The 17,099-nt window shown below is 40.2% G+C and overlaps 2 protein-coding genes across 4 annotated transcripts in view; one reads left to right on the forward strand and one right to left on the reverse strand.

The window, feature by feature from the left end:
• LOC144630720 (uncharacterized) overlaps window positions 1-16,189 on the reverse strand; it is a 65,761-nt gene extending 49,572 nt beyond the window's left edge. For 2 of the 3 annotated variants that reach the window (XM_078489108.1, XM_078489102.1), the window contains exons 1-12: window positions 15,893-16,189; window positions 13,627-13,655; window positions 13,153-13,184; window positions 12,612-12,669; window positions 11,541-11,609; window positions 9,723-9,767; window positions 8,163-8,243; window positions 7,251-7,328; window positions 6,217-6,279; window positions 5,666-5,719; window positions 5,384-5,437; window positions 310-363 (exon numbers count right to left, since the gene is read on the reverse strand). In XM_078489108.1, the coding sequence (XP_078345234.1) occupies window positions 310-363; window positions 5,384-5,437; window positions 5,666-5,719; window positions 6,217-6,279; window positions 7,251-7,328; window positions 8,163-8,243; window positions 9,723-9,767; window positions 11,541-11,609; window positions 12,612-12,669; window positions 13,153-13,184; window positions 13,627-13,655; window positions 15,893-15,953 (678 nt within the window). In that variant the 5' untranslated portion in view covers window positions 15,954-16,189. Of the gene's footprint in view, window positions 1-309; window positions 364-2,446; window positions 2,588-5,383; window positions 5,438-5,665; window positions 5,720-6,216; window positions 6,280-7,250; window positions 7,329-8,162; window positions 8,244-9,722; window positions 9,768-11,540; window positions 11,610-12,611; window positions 12,670-13,152; window positions 13,185-13,626; window positions 13,656-15,892 lie in introns of those variants that run through there. The other variant, XM_078489109.1, reaches the window with a different exon arrangement.
• On the forward strand, window positions 2,989-3,678 carry LOC144644046 (uncharacterized). The gene has a single exon (XM_078503486.1). It carries the CDS (start codon window positions 3,022-3,024, stop codon window positions 3,676-3,678), a length of 657 nt encoding a protein of 218 aa, XP_078359612.1. The 5' UTR covers window positions 2,989-3,021.
• Window positions 16,190-17,099: the final 910 nt, after the last annotated feature.

The following is a 17,099-nucleotide window of genomic DNA, read 5'->3' on the forward strand; positions in this document are numbered from 1 at the left end:
ATTGCTTAAAGCTTCACATTCTGTAATGTCAACAGTTTACTTGTTACTTATATTCTCTGAGAGACGATTTTAATAAATGCAGTTTCTTGCCACTAATGCCTGATTTTTGGCCTTTCACTGGCCAAAATGGCTAGTGAAAAACCCAAACCTACTAGCCAAAACTGCATTTTTACTAGCCTTTGGCTAGTTGGCTACCGTTAGTCTCGAGCCCTGATGGGAATTTTACATGTGGCCATTTGATGATCTGTTTTCTCTAGCAAACATTTGTAGAAAAACTATCAGTTACTTTAAGTGTAAATAACTTTGCACCTTTTCCCCGGGAGGTCCCGTAGGGCCTGGCTGTCCAACTGCACCTTCAGAACCCTGAAAAAACAAAAAGTAACACATTAAAAGGTTAAGTCTGCATTTGAGCCTTGTGGCCCATTCCCAAGGGGGGGACTCGCATATGAAAGTGACGGGGATGCTCGTCGTCTCGCTTAGGGGTGTAAATTTCGGACTTTTGGTCTCGCTTAGGGTGTTCCAGGAAAAAAACGCCCAAAACGCCAATATTTTTAGCCATAATGGTCTCGTTTAGGGTTACACACGAAGAAATATACAAATATAAACTCCATTCTTAGTTTTTTTGTATCTTTTAGGGGTCAAGAAAGGCTTGAGCCACACGCAGATTGGTCTCTTTTAGGGGTTCTTTTCAAAATTTCCGACGAGCATCCCCGTCCGTTTCATATGGGAGTCCCCCCCCCGGGGGCCCATTAGGCTAGAGCTTATCCTGGTTTCAGTAGCATGAAGCAACTAGAAGTATTTCTACTCCCCCTGGATGGAATGCTAGTCCATCACAGGGCTACCTTAGCATTAAATTTGCCAGTACCCATGGATTAATTTTATATGGAGACGAGCCGAGCAGACGTCCCCTTTTTTGCACAGTCATTTACTTTTTCGCCTCATACTCAACAGACTCTGCAAAAAAACAGGGACTGCTCGTAGTATACAGGTTTCGTAGCTACGTTCCAAACATCTAAATGCCATCTGGCCCTTGATAATGATAGCTCGTGATGAATAATTGTCTAGCAAGCTGATTTTTTATTTGTTTCTTATAGATACATGAATGTATTTAAAAAATTCTGCTTCTAGCCTAGCAGCATGAAGTAATAACTGGCACGCAATGCATGCAGAAGCGATGACGTTTTACAAAGGGTTTTAAATATTTTTAGGAAATTTGTCAAAAACATGTTAACTTAAATTAAAGTTCAGTGGAACACCGCTTTACGGCGCCCGCTTAATACGAACAGTTTTGTTTGTCCACACATTTTCTCTAACATTAAGTTAATAACAGACAACGGACACTTTTTTCTGTGACCCAAGTGAAACGCTCTCATACAAAGTTTACCTCGCTTTACGGATACTTTTTGGTCACTGCTTATATTATCTTTGCACCATACATTTTTCCATTTGTAACGATTGTGTGCTTATTGCACCTCGTTAGAAAAATGAAAACTTTCTTCAAGCTATGCGCTTTATTCTAGTTGCGTTACCTTATAGCGTGACATCTAATCTACGATACACGATACCTTTCGCGAGCGACCGGATATGCAAGGTCAAGTTCTGTCTCTGACCGGACCACACAGACCCATTGTATGATTTCGAGCGACTGCGTAGCGCATGTAAACAGTGATTTTATATGCTGATTTTAAATGGTGAACATGGCGCCAGATAAAAGAAATATGTTCCATACGTTTCGGGGTTTCTGTCTCTTCTTCGGTGGAAAAAAAATCAACTGGCATTTCAATTTATTCCACAGAAGAAGGGACAGTAACCCCGAAACAAAAGCAACATATTTCTTCTATCTGGCGCATTATTCTCCTTTACACAGGTCAATTGTACATCTGTCTGTTTACTGAATCTAATAGAATTTGTCAAATATAATTTGTCTCTTTCGTTCATATCTTTTATTAGTCCTTTTTAACTTCCTAGGAGTATTTTGCTTTGTGTTCTTCGCGGCGATTTCTTGTTGTGCTAAACTTAATCTTTGTTCTCCCTGTAGTTAGTTCCCAGTCCTATTCGGTTGTTCGAACGAGAACGACAGAACCGATCCAAGGGCTCCGGCATAAAGCTCGACCACGTCATCGCTTCAAAAAAAAAAAAACACAATTCTCTGCCTGTTTGGTCCAATTTTCCATCGGTTACCCTCGGTTCTCACTGTTGAACAGTTGTTGAAAATTCGGTGGGAAAATTCAAGCGAATTAGAAGCTTAGTACGTACAAGACGTATCATAAGCTTATAATGTACCCCAATTGCAAGGATTGTGTCCTCGCATGGGGGTATCTGCTAATCGTGAGAGTGCTACACTGACATCCCATTATTATCACAAACAAGTGACTTTATTTTACCGAAAAAGGTGACATTTTAAAAGCTTTCACTTTTAACTACAAAGACAAAATTTTCAGATTACCTTCGCCGGCGATCGGCCACCCATACAGCCATAATAACTTTTAAGGCCAGCTGTGACGTTTAGCTAATAAAAATGTAGGTTCTCAGAAGGCTTGAAATGTGCGGTTGAGTCAAATCGAAAGTCTGTGAGTGTCTGTCTTCTACTTTAAAAGTTCTGGAAGTCGACGAAGGCGCCGTTGTTGCCGCCATCTTGCCAAACGCTTGTTACCAGGACCACCCGGTCAATGCGCGCTGCGGTTTCTTGTCTGAATTTATAGAAATTCACCGCAAAGAGCACCGCAGTCTACTTTTGACTTTTTTGGACCGGAGCTTTTTTTTCTCATAAAAATAACAAATGCGCGAGATTATCGGATCGCCAACAATCACCGCAAACAAAGTAATTAATTGCCAAGGGACAAAAAATATTCGAGGTTCATTAGCGAGGTAGGCACGTGTAAGCGTGCAAAATGAATGCACGATTTTGCATTGTTTCAACAAAATTCTGCGCCTCGCGAGGCATTTGTTTGCATCTTTTGTTGCATCATTCACCCTCATCAAGCAAACTGTGTATCAAAAAAATTAAATCACTGCACCAAAATGATGGAGCCGTTTTGTTTTCCTGAAATACAGGATGACAAATTTCTGGAAAAAAAGAAAGGAAAGCTTACAACAAAATCGAAGTCGAGAAATTCGTTTGCTGGCAGGAGAGCGCACCACAATGCATTGGAACAACAAAGAAGGGGCGTAATTCGTGGTTGTTTTGAAAGTCTTCGCAAATCCGTGCCGACACTGGCTTCGGACGACAAGAAATTGTCAAGGTCCGGAATTTTAAGAGAAACGGCAAGGTACATCAAGATGACGAAGGAGCGAATTGCAGAGCATATAAATGATCTGGAAGCAATTCGTCTGCAAAATCAGCTGTTGAGCGATGAAGTCGATTATTTGGGATGCCTGCATGAAACGCCACCTCTATGTGAAGATTTCAATGGCTTTACAAAAACTTTGATCGAAGGTGAGGAAATTAAAAGCAGTCCTGCAGACAACATGATTTCGGAAAACTTTCTACACCACACAACATATCATCAACAAAGTTTTGCGTGCGTCTATGATACGGACAGAGATTTACTTGGAGGCAAAGAATCTTTGGAAAGAGAAATGTTGAATCGAAAGATTTCCACAGAAGAGGAGTTTTACGTTGACGTTGAGGGATTTGTACAATCACCATTCTCCGTTTACGGCTCATCTTGTATTTAAAACGTTTGGTCAGTCATTGCCTTACGTAAAAACCAACCCAGTCAGTTCCAAGAAGGAAAGCATGAAAGTTTTCATCTAGAATATACATTGGGACATCAGTTCAGGAATTCGTTACATGTGATTAGGATGTTAATACAAACTAAAATGATTGGCTTTTTGAAAGCGCGAATTAAGACAGTTTTTGACAAGCATTTTACCAAACAAATTAGCAACACTGAGTTTACATGATACTACTGTTAAAAAGTTCAAACGATAATGGTAAAAGTAATTTTTTGGTGAGATATATTGTTTCTGGAATAAAATTGTCAACATTTAATTAGGCACAAAAGATGTCTTTTATTTTAAAAAATGTAACAAAGACGTTGATGGCGTAAATATTTGTAAGAATATCATTCGAACCCGTTGGGTATGCATTCGGACCAATTAGTCTGCCCTGTGATTGACTGACGTTGTCGAAGGTCCCGTCCACCCTGAAGGCTGGTTCTCAAAAGATCGCCCCGATCGTTTCTATCGCCTCTGTCACTTCAAAACGTTTTCTTGCGATCTGGGCGATTAAATTAGAACACTACACAGACGATCGCTTACGTCTACGGCGATTGGGGCGATCACGATCGCTTGGATCGCCCGTGTTCTATCGTTCTAGCTTCTCTTTCCCTTCTTCGCCGTAAAACTGCAATAAGTGAAAAGATAGGAGGCCACGAGTTTTGTACTTTTGCTCTTTCATTGAAGGCTGAGGGCTAAAATGATTGTTTTTCGTAGGTCTTTCCTCATACCAGGCGATCGGGACGATCATAGTGAGAATCCCCGTTCGCTTCGATCGCCTACGATCGTCTCAGTATTTGCAAACGATCGATGCGATAGAAACGATCGGGCGATCATATAATAACCAGCCTATGCGTTTTTGTGGATGCATTTTAATTGATACGTTATCGCCTATCGTTCAGACTGATGCGATCGAAATCAACGAAAGTCTGCACGCTGTGTATATACTAGATCAAGTGCTAGAAAATTTGACACAGTTACTTACTTACGCGAACAGCGTTTTCAAAAATACGCCTTTTTGATGAAAACGACCGAGAGTCTTCGATTGTATCAGTGTGGACGATAGGCGGAAACGCATCAACGAAAACGGATACATTCTCGTCCTCAGAGAAGAGATTTTGAAATGGTTGATTTAATTGGCTAGTTTTTTAATTCCCTTTGTTGAAACTTAGCCAATCAAATCATTTGTCCCCGGAGCCACCTTTTTCGAGCCTTTCCCTCGTGCATTTCCCCGCCAGCTAAAAAGAGACCGGGGGCTCTAGGGACGATAATAAAACGGAAAGAGTATGGACGATAGGAGAAAACGCATCAACATTCTCGTCCCAAGAGTCCACGATCCTTCTGGTCTGTTTCAGGGATCGAGACCTCTGGACGGTCCCGATGCGCAGAGTACTCGTTCTGTATTTTCAGCCGATCAGATTTGTCAGATTTGACAATGAGTCCGTGAATCGCGGACTTCCGGTGTTGGAGCCGGCAAGAGGTCTCGATTCCTGGCGCAGACCAGAAGGATCGTGGACTCTGGTGGACGAGGATGACGCATCAACGAAACGTATCGAGGAAAACACTATAGTATGGATGTGGCGCCGCTTTCAGTGGTTGCGCTATAATTTTGAGAGATACAGATTTTTAAATTTTTAAAAGAATACTTGAAGTCAACACTAACGTCCTTTCCAGGCCTCCCCGGGTCTCCTGTTGGTCCGCTATCACCTTGAAGGCCCTGAAAAAGAAACCCAGTCCGTTGAGAAAGATAATGCATCTTTGTTATCACATCCACAATTAAAATAACAGTTGGAAAGTCTGTAAATATTATTACATTAGAAAAATTATCGTCTGTTTAATTATCTAACAATCTCGGAGAAAAATTGGAACGCACTTTTCTCATAAACCTGGTTTTCTCTGGTATTTAATTGCCAAAAACGTCGTGTATATATTTCACATTACTCACCGGTTCGCCTTGACTTCCTTTCGGTCCACGCGGTCCTCGTTCTCCTGGAAGTCCCTAAAAATCAATAAAAAAAATTAAGACTCCGGCGAAATTTCGCACTGATCGTAGACTCTGTAAAAAGTTGAAGAGCGAGACGCATAAGATTCGGAAAATTGGACCCGTGCAGTCTCTGACAGATTGTTGCTCTGTTGTGACTTTTGGTGCCCGAGTAGCAACCGATAAGAAGGTAAAGTCTGCATACACCTCCGTCACTCATTTTTTTTTTTTTTACTTTGAAAAAAGCACAATGTCACGAAAGAGTCACGATCTCCTGAACACCAAACACCAGCTCACCCCCTCCCCCTCCGCCCTCCCAGTTTTGCTATTTGTGTTCACTTGAAATACAAACACTGTCATATTACGCCGACCGAAATTTTAAAAACGCAATAAGCGCACCCCTCCCTTCAAATTAGCGTCCCCCCCTCAAATAAGCGCCCCACTCTTGACTTGGAAAATAAAATACGCGCACGGGTGCTAATTTGCGCATTTACGGTATTATTTTTGTTCCATACCGGGGTACCGGCTTCTCCCGGGAGTCCGATAGCTCCGATCTCTCCTCTTCGTCCGTAAGTTCCCTATATCGCAAACAATTAAAACATAGTATTAAAGATATAGCTGTTAACTTTGAACCAGTAAATGTTCCCTTCCAGCCGCGGGTTACGAGAAACGGTAAGGACAACAAACAGTTTGCAACAATACTTCTTGTATCACTTTTTAGAAATGGTCATCTATGATGCTAAAGCCTCAAACATAAAAATATACAAAAAACACTTCGTGCGCCAAAATGCAACGTTTTTATTGGCAACTCTCTCGGACTTCCCTTGTGAAGCAAATATCGACAAATTAATTACCAACAGCGACTAGCGCTGTCCCAAAGATGAACGGAATTTCCCAAGAAGTTGCTCGAAGTTTCTTTATTAAAAGTTGCTCTAAAAACATCCAAGACGTTGCTTTTAAATAATAAAATTCTCCAAATATATGCTAATTTCATTTGAAGGTAAGATTTCTAAGAAGCTTTTTCATGCAATTTAACTGCAACAGAAATATCTAAATAACATTTTAAGGCCAACATCTGTTGGATTACAAGGATTTCTTTTACTAAGAACAATCGTGAAAACACCGATGACGTCGTGTTTCCTGGCAAGTTTTTAATGCTGAATGATCCGAAACTTGAAGCATCTTCTGAAATTCCTCGGAAATCTTCGGCAACTTTCGTTAATCTTCGAAAACATTCGAAAAATGCTCCGAAACGTTCGTATGACCTTCGTACAACATTTTGACAATCTTCGGAAGTCCTCGCTCGAGAAATTGTAAAAAGTTGCTCGAGGGAAAAAAGTTGCTCGAAAGGAAAAAATGTGCTTGAAAGATGAAAAGTTGCCAAAAAGTTGCCGAGCATCTTTGGGACAGCCTACAGACCCTAACAGTTACACACTGAAATGTCTACATTTATCTAGCACCCAAAGGGATGATTTAGGGAATTTTATAAGAAGGCAATTAGGTATAAAACCCCACATACTGGCATTAAACATTAATGCAATCAACTTACTATTTGCTGTTGCATTGAGGTCCATATTTGTAAGATTTGGTCAATCTCGTCTTGTGTCAGGAGCGTGCCTGCTGGTGCCTGTCAATCATAAAAGATGGCATTAAATGTCATTCCTCGGCAATGGGCTCGTCACGCAAACTGAGTAAACGAGTCTTAGTGGAATGTTCATTCAACCAAGTCAACGACGCAGTCTCGTCCACACTGAGAGCCCGCATTTCTTTTGGTCAGCACCAAAAAACGCGGTTCTGCTCAAATATGATTGGCTGACGATCGCTAAAAGAACTGGGCCAGAGTCCGCTTTCTTGCTTTTGACCAAAAACCGGGTTCTTAGGCGATTTCGGAGACAACACCAATTAAAAAAAAAGTTATTTATATCGCAATAAAGAATGCAATAATCCAGATTTGCTGTCGTGGGTCGCGTTCTCAAACATAGGGAAAAATGGGCCTACTGTTTTGCAGTAAACTTCAATAAAATATTTTCACTGCTTGCTAAACCTTTTGTTCGGCAACGTTTGCATTCTCGTTGCTTTTGCCCTTGTGGTTTGCTTTAACACCCTGCATAAAGGAATGTTAAGCCATCGCTCTGAAAGGGAACTTAGGCATCGATAAAAAAAGTAAACTGTGACCAAGTTTAAGATTTTCTTTCGCAATGAGCATGAGTAAGCAGTGGTAAATTGACAGTATACAATAAAAAAATATTTCACATTTTTTATTTCCATTTAGGGAAGAGGAAAGTTAAAATATTGAAATGAAGACTAAAAAGTTGTTGTATATAGAGACGTGGTACGAATTTTAAAAAAATCATTTCAATACCAAGTTAAGAAATTCATTGCAAACGTAAATAAATGCCATAAACAATGAAAAGTGCTATCCTGTGCTACCATGCTAACAGAAAGCTACTTTCCTACTTACCCCAATAAGCGTTATACCCGAGGGACCAGCATTTCCAACGGGACCAGGAGGGCCTTGACCACCTTGGGCTCCGACATCCCCCTGTTAAACACAAAAATGCTTGTCAGAAACTTTTCATGAGAAAGAATGCAGTGGATTTGTCCTTAGTTCCCGCAAGCGCATGTAAGCGCAAACCCAAGCGACGTTCACAGGTAGAACGCAAACGCAAGGAATGTAAGATAACCAGACGCAGTTAAAGTCTTTTTCTAAGATTGAGGACAAGTCACGCTTGGCTTGTTTGCGTTTGCGCTTGCATTTGAGTTAACAACCACAGCTTGAAAATGGACATTTGCGGAAAATTAAAGGTGGCTTTAATATTCATAAAGTTGGTTATCCAACTTTAAGCTATCAATTAAATGTTCTTAAAGGCCGTTAAACCACCTTTCGTACGTTTTTCCAGTTGGCATTTTATGAACTTTAAGCAAAGTTAAAGTTCGCTTACTAACATTTTTAATCTCTTAAAGCTTCCTTAAAGATCATTAAGAAAATGTAAAGGTTGCGTAAAGCTGATTGCTTTACAAAATTTACGCCAGCTTTACTTGAGCGATACACCACATAAGTAATATTTGTTTTTGGGTACCTGCAAATGCAAGAGCAAGCCAGGTACTGGAAAATGGAAAATTCTCCGTTCCTTGCGCTTGCATTTGCGTTTGAGTTTGCGTTGTGCTAGTTCACACGTGTCTTTCCTAGCATTTGCGCTTGCAATTGTATTTGCGTTTCCATCGCTCGTTTATACCAGCCTTTACTGTTTTTATGTCAGATAATTACGCAGGCTAGAAAAATCTGCCAAACAAAAGAATGTATGTAGACGCTATGTGCGCAATTTATGTTACATCGCTTGAAATTCCAGAACGTTGTGACTTCAAGCGTACATTACGGGGTATTTGTCTTTTTTTTTTTCCTCCCGCCCTTAATGTTTCTATAATACGTGTTAGCAGAATTACATTATGTAAAAATTAATAAACGGAAGGCCATTATCAAAATTCCCTTTTTGATTCTGAATTAATCATCCTCTGCCTAAACATACATGTAAATACACGCCGAACTACTGCATTGTTTTTTGAGAACATAATAAAGATTATTTGAGGAAAATCTTCGATGATTTAGGGCCTGTTTATGTGAAGAAATGTTTTCTTTGGTAGGAAGGTTACCATCTCACCCGAGTCATCTTTTACCGAGCGTTTATATGAGAAAGTTGTCCCTGTCCGCCCCGGTTTCACGCATGCTGTTTTATATGTCTAGACTTGTCCCTGGTAGGGTGAGTCAAAAAGAGCCAAAGTGTTTACATGGGAAAAAGTTGGCTCACCCCCCAGAGTTGCCCTACCTTTGAAGGAGTGACCCTCCACGCAGGATAATCCTACTCCCCGGGCTAACTTTGCCATTTGTCATAAAAACAATTCGCAGCAATTTATAGAGGAATGTATGAAAAGCTCTTTCGCCCAAGGTGGCTCGGTACGGAGGGTAACAATCCTACCAGGGACAATGTTTCTTCATATTATCAGGCCCTAAGGCACATCATACCGATCTCCCAGATATTCCAGGACCTCCGGCATCGCCAGTTTCTCCCTGAAAAGCAGACAAAAAATTTCATGCGTTAGAAAAACATAATAAGGTTAGAATGACTAAATAGTTTAAAACGATGTGACGTCATCTACCCCACGCTCAACGCCTGAGGTTTTGTTGATTATGTTGATTATTATGAAAAACATCGGAAAACGAACCACGACAGCGAAACAGGTCATTTTACTTGCCAGAGGCACGCTAGGCATCATACAATCAAAGCACCGATGCATGGGCGTGTTGAAGTTATATGTCAAACACGAGAGGCAGTGTTTAATTGGGATATCCAAACACCGAGAAGAGAGTTGAAAATACGACGCGACGTAATTCAATTAAGGTGTTTGGATAGCCGATAAAACACTGTCTCGAGTGTTTGATATATCTTCTCAATCGAAACAAAAACTACGGAGTAAACAGAGAAATAAAATCGTAAAAATCTATGCTAATTAAGATTGGGTATCCAAACCTCCTTCACGGTTTTGATTTTCTTTGTTTTTACTTGATGAATTATCAATGAGCTTGAGAAGCATTGCGTGAAACACGTAGTCCTCGCGCCGTCTCGTTTTGCGCTGGCGTCCAGTTCTCTCGCCGTTCTATTCCCGCGCTCATCGATCGAAAAAAATCGAAAAATAGAGGGTTGTGAACAGTCTATGAAACACACCTTCCATCCATAGGCGTACGGGCCGGGGGGGCAGGGGGCTGCAGCCCCCCCAAATTTTGGGCAACTCGGATTTTTTGGGCAGCAATAGAAATTTGGGCAAAGCCAGTTTCTAAAGAAGTTTTTTTTTCCAAGAGATAGATATTTTCTATTTTAACCTGAAGTCGGCGTGTTAAAGCCAGTTAAATTCACAAAATGTCAAGGAATTATTATAAAAAACACCATTCAGTGTTGTAATGACAGAAAATTTCCTCCAGAATTCCCTAAAATAGCGTTTTTAATGCTCTAAAAATTTAAAATTTTCCGGGGGAGCTTGTTATATGAACATCATCACACTAACAAACCAACCCCACATTTTGTGTACGTACAAGCAAACGTGTCGTGGCCTGATTTTACCCTAGGCCTACTCTGGGACCTAAAATCGCCCAAAGTCGCCCGTAATTTTGGACAAAATAAGCTAAAGTCGCCTTAAGTCGCCCAAAGTTACGGCGACTTTGGGTCCCAGAGTAGGCCTTACCCGAGTACAACTTGGTATTTTGTTTTGTACTCGTGACTGGTAATAAACCCAATAATCACGAGCCAATAGGTCAATTAGTTTTGAAGAAAAATGATTATAATTAAAAAATAACAAAAAAATGCGCCCGCCCGCTCTCTTTTTCACAGAAATCCGGACGAGAAACATTTTTTTTTTTACTTGGCCTTAATTATTTCTTGTCATTGCACTTATTAGCATTTAATGGGCATATTATTCCAACTCTTTAGTCAACAATGACATGGATCGTATCGTTGATATCTTCGGCCGTCGATATGGTAGAGACAGCTATTTCTTTTAACGTGTTTTATGAGCTCATATGATAGATTCTTGTGTAAGAATTTTTTACTTCATTTGTAAGCCTATGTTAGTGCATCGTATGACTCTCGTTCTTCTTGACTGTTTCGTAAAAATTTGGGCATTTTGCGAAAAATTTTTGGGCAAATGTCTCACCGCCCCCCCTGGCTAAAAATTGCCCGTACGCCTATGCTTCCATCCACTCCTTTTGCATGCCCATTTGATTCATTGCATACCTCTCGTCGCCAGGTGCTACAATTGTGAGTGAACTAGAACAATAAAATAAACCTACCGGTATTCCAGGGGGGCCTGGTGTCCCGCGGTCCCCGGGTCTTCCAGGTTCTCCTTTGAGCGGAAGAGTCTGTAGTAAAGGCAAAAATAAATCTGAAGAGCGGAAGAGCGAAGTCACGCATTTCTTTTCCTGTTTTCGCGCGGCACTGAAGGGTGTAGTTTGTGAAAACTAAAACACAAGTGTATGCGTTCCCATGGGCGCATCAAAAAACTCCTTCTCCCTCCATCTTACTTTTAGTAAAATTTGTTTGCTAGCTTTTCAGTAAAACGGTACGATAATGCAGTACTTTCCATGCAGGTAACATGCATTAAACAACCTGTGGTTAAAGGTCTAACATTAAGCCGATGTCTTATATAAGGAGAAGAAATTTATGATACGACTCATTGCGTTGCAACTGAGAATTGGCGAAATCTTTCTGTTTCGTACTGAATTTTCCGACAGATTCGCATATATTTGTTTAAAGGGACTATGTCACGGGGATTTCTAGCCAGTTTCTTAGCTTGGTGTAAACTGTATTGAAATAAGTGGTAGGCAACTTTACCAACGAAAAACATTGTCCAGATTTAAACATTTAACTGAAGATATAACCTTTATCTGGCGATAGAAATCAAACTTCGGCTATAAATATCGATTTTTTTAAGGCGCGCGGAAACGCTGGCTAACATTTTTAAATTGCAATCCATTTCCATCCGCAGCCAAACGCGCTTTTGCAATTAATTGTTAATAAAAATGGACCATTATTTCTAGTTTACCTACGACACAAATATAAATTTGGGCTGTTGAAAAATCTGTTAAATCCGTGACATAGTCCCTTAAACAAAGCGATAGCTTTCAGCTAAAGAACTGCTGTGCCTCGTTGGTGAGGTTATGAAACACGTGAAGTTGATAGAGTTAAATAAACTGCCACAGCGAATTTGGAAAGATGACGTTGGAGTGATAAGCCAGTGATAGCCCTTCGTCGGTGCAAAATGAAAGGTTCTGGGTCACGTGGGTGTTTCTAAAGACTAAAAGAGGTCATTTGTAAAATGTGGCAAAAGAAATATTTATTATTAAACTTTGCTACTAACTTACCGAGTTTGTGAATATTTCTGGCGGAGGAGGATTATGGGGTAGTCTGTATGTCCTTGAGCTGGGTAAGAAAAGTAAGAAAAAGAACAGTTTTTTTTAACAACTGCGAAAGAAATTATCACATTTAAGATAATTTGACTGACTGGTTGCTTCAGCTTTGCCGTTTGAAAGGCAAGCTCGAAAAATAGTAAAAAAAACTTGGGAAAGCGCAAAACCAATCAACCAATCAATCTGGCGCAAAATCGAAACGGTATATTCCTTGTGCTTATCTCTCGCTAAGCGCAGTTGCAAATTTTGGCTTTTTGTTTTTAATGGTTTACTGCCTTTGTTATGCTTGTAGTGATGTCAGATGTGACTATTATGGCTTGTTTTTAATTTGCGCGGGGGGGGTTGGGGGAGAGAAAGCCATAACACACTATTTTTTTAAAAAGTTATCCCGATTCAGCATCGAAAGCGTGACAAGTGACAATTTCCCCGCGGTTTGGGGGTGGGCTAACTGTTTAGGTATAATGGCGTGACAATTACTTCCAAACTAAGAACTTACTCAGTTGACTGTCTTCGGCTCCTGATTAGGATCTGTTGAATAATTTAAACAAATCTAAGGTAAGTCGTACATCACTGCAAGTAAATAAATAAAAGTGAAAAATCTGGGTCAACTTTCAATTCATTACATTACTGGGTCAAAGGTCAATTTGTTGCAACAAGGACATTTGCATGGTCAGTGTCTACAGGGGCACTTTCATATACAAATGAACTGACGAGGAGAGGGGGGGAAGCCTGTTTCATCGCGTATTTCATTGCCTCCTGAGGTAGAAGGAGGGTGGGGTGGGGGACTTAAAAGTGAGAGGGGCTTAATAGAGAAGGGACTTATTCAATTTTCCGAAACGCCAGTAGGTTATACTCATTTCTTACTGCAGGTGTTGCGTGACAAGCGAAAGAACTGCTGCAGAAAAGGAAAGCTTATGAATTGTACAGGACGTATTTATTAAAACTGGGAAAGTCAGTGATTCATTCGTACCTCTTCACTGCTGTCATCTGATAGAGTAACTGTTAAAAGAAAAAAAAGGGTATAAAATATAAAGCAAGATGTGCTACAACCAATCGTCGCTGGCCTTTGTATTTCTTCAAGTTCGTGACGCCATCAAGAAGCGATTGCGTGACGAATGCAACCAGTCATGAAATTGCAGTTAATCCCAGACAAGCCCATTAAACTTTTGTAGTATAAATTATAAAAAAGTGAACTAGTAGGTTACCTGAAGATATGATTGAACAAATAATTAAACCATGTATTTTTTCAAGGATAAAAAATGCAGCTTTATTTACAATCTTTAGTTCCAGGCTTGCCTTTTCCTTATAGTAACTGTTTCCTGCACAAAACGTTCGACGTGGCGTTCAACCGGCGTAGGCGAAACCAGTTACTGGCAGGGTATCCCCAATGAAAATATATGCACACCACTGAATTGATTAACAATAGTTATAAACATTTGACGAAAGCCAAGTACATTTTAAGAAAATGCACAAACTTCGTTGTTGTGATATTTCAGCGTTTTAAAGTCCGGCCCTTTTCTAATGTACTTGTCAATGTTAAGGCTCAGGGGGGGGGGGGGGGGGGGGGCGCCGGAAAAAAAATGCGGGGGGGGACAAACCCCCCCCCCCCCCCCCCCCCCCCCCCCCCCCCCCCCCCGCAAAAGTAACAGAGAAAATTTCATTCATCTTTGCAAAAAAAATCAGTTCATCTAACGACTGTAAATACTTTTAAGTTGGCAATCTTGTTAGATTTCGACGAGTTGACCTTGAGAGACTAAAGGAATAAAATATTTTGAAAGTCTCGCAGCCATTTGTTACCCGGGTTTCTCGACCGTTTTAAATTTCGTATTTGTCACGAAACCGACGTCGCGTGAATATTTTTGCGCGTAAATTTTCGCATGTTTATATTTTCGCGCGTAATCAGTGCAATGAAACTGACAAACTGAAGAAGAGATCACGCTAGGCAAGTGAATGAAAATGAAAATAATGAACATAATATATGTCACGCCACTTCTGTGCGATCTCAATGGCGCTTTATTCAGTTTGTTTAATTTTCCACCAAACATTTGTTTGTATTTTTGCGAGGTTATAAGGTGATTATTTATTTTGAAACTTGTACTAAATAAATATCATGAAAAAGTGAAACATAAGTAGCAAATACACATGTACTACTCTGCGGCAAGCACAGTTCTCTGACAGCGCAGAATGTAAATTTTAACTCATGGCCCATTTGTAACGAGATAGAGAAGCAAGTTAATTTTATCACGACATCACGCCTCAGGCTTTCTGTCTTTCAAACAGCGCCTCAAATATACTCAGACCCAGTGTTTACAACGAGACAAATTAAGCGCCTCGAGGAGATACAATCAACGCATACAAGTACGACAAATATAATTTAGCTAGTGTGAAAGATTGTGCGAAGAGTTTGGAAGCGACGTGTGAAATTTCTTAATCAGTTTAATGGTCTGTCTTCCACTAAAAAGAGTCGCAGAAAAAGCTAGTTAAGTTTACAAAAATGTAAATACACCGCACGGAAAATCGTACATCTCTGAGAATAAAATCATTGGGTTTTTATTTCTGTTTAAAATAAGGATGATACATCCTCATTCTTTTTTCGCTGGTATTATTTATTACGGGAGTAAAACTTTTAAAAATACATTATTGAAATAAAAATAAAAATTATTAATCAACGCGTTATTGTTCGCAAATTGAAGATTATTGAATGTTTTCCCGACGTAACCGTTACAGGCGTCTAGCCTAGCTAAACAATCTGAAGGAAAAATTAGCGCAACTTGAGAATGTAAAAAGAAAATTGTAATAATTTTACAAGCATATTAGGAAGAAAAAACATTGAAAGCACTGTGTCACACTTCTAAACGATCGTATGCCAGACGATCTGTCGAGAGGCTAATAATCGATTTTATGAACGCCAGACAATTTTGTGTTTTCTAATTCCTGCATCTTCGAGCTGCGGGTATCAGAACCTAACTAATAGCGCAATAATTTTCAATCAACATTCACTGTTAGCCGGCATGGTATATATAACGGAATTTTCTAAGCGGGAACCCAGTCGAAGTGAGTTTATGTCAAATACAATTGAAACAGACAAGCATTGTCTCTGTTGAATGCTGTAGTTCATTTCACTCGATAAAGGGCACGTGAAAACGTTCTCGCGGATTTTCGTCGCTTACAAACGATTTACCTACGCTATTTAAATCTAAAATAAAGCTTATTAAAACGAGATGTGTTCTACCCACCTTGCACAGAACAGCTTGCAATCCATAATACTGAAACGAGAAAAACTCGTCCTTTTACCATCCTGGTTAAACTCTTTCGGCGCAGCAGAGTTTAACAATTCCAGAGCTCAGCCGCTTTCTTCCAACACAGAAAGGATTATTGCATTGGAAGCGTCTACACAACGCAAACGAGTTCTATGCGCCGCTTCTGCCGGGATCGAGCGATCGAGCGAAAGGCCTACCTTTGTTAAGGAATGCCTAAGAGCTGGGTCGTTTACGTCGACCTAATCGCGTGGTGTTGGGAGAGAGTTATTGCATTTTTGTCGATCAGATCTTTAATAGGGTATCGGGTTCTCTTGGTTAAATGACCTCTTTCTATTCGGGGAAGACAGTGATTCTGTGATGTGTCACTGTCTGGGTGCATGCTTATATTATGAACAAACAAAGGGGTAAGGGTGATAATGCGTGCGAAAGATAAAATTTTGTTGCAAATCGTGCAAGATTTGTAGCAAAGGCGTTTCAACATGTTCAACCACCTCCAGTTCATCTTTACCTATATTTACTTTATAACTGCATAAAATGTAACGCAACGGCCTATAGCGTCACGCTACATAATTCTTTTTGCATGTCCCATAAGGGAATAGGCGTGCAGATCACAAACGGGTTCTTTATCTACTTCCTCGATTTTACAATTTTAATTGCGCGAACACTTACGACACATTTAAAAATGTGTTGTAAATGTTCGCGCATTTGTTTGCGAACCAGAGTCCCCTTCCCCTCTAAAGCCATGCATGAATTTTGGACTAGCCCTTCCTCTGCGAAGGCAGATTAGGCTTTGCGCTGGACAATTTTTTTTCAGTCAAAATCAAGTGCCCGCGCCTGTAAATAAACTGGGACGTAATAATCAGAGGATTAGCCTCTTATGCAGACGTTTTTTTTGGCTTGTCAGGGAAGATTGCGTGACGAGCCAAAAGAATATCTGCGTGGGAGGCTAAGATAAGCCAGTGGAAAAAAATACAATTTTGCACAATTCTGAGAATTTTAGGAGGTCAGTATTTACCAGCACTCCATGAACTTAGTTTGATTGAATTTTCTTCACAATAAGCTGATATAATTGGCAGACCATGATGGGTGACTAAGCAAGGATGCACATACACTGCAGTGAGCCCTTTAATCCCCAACATCAAAATGCAAATTCTCCTTTCTCATTCCCATGTTTCTTATAGAA

Source organism: Oculina patagonica, chromosome 1 (genome assembly GCF_052425735.1).
Source record: "Oculina patagonica isolate OP01 chromosome 1, crgOcupat, whole genome shotgun sequence".
Taxonomy (NCBI): Eukaryota; Metazoa; Cnidaria; class Anthozoa; order Scleractinia; family Oculinidae; genus Oculina; species Oculina patagonica.

Coding starts and splice junctions, on each gene's coding strand:
- LOC144644046 (XM_078503486.1), top strand. CDS start 3,022: ATGATGGAGCCGTTTTGTTTTCCTGAAATACAGGATGACAAATTTCTG.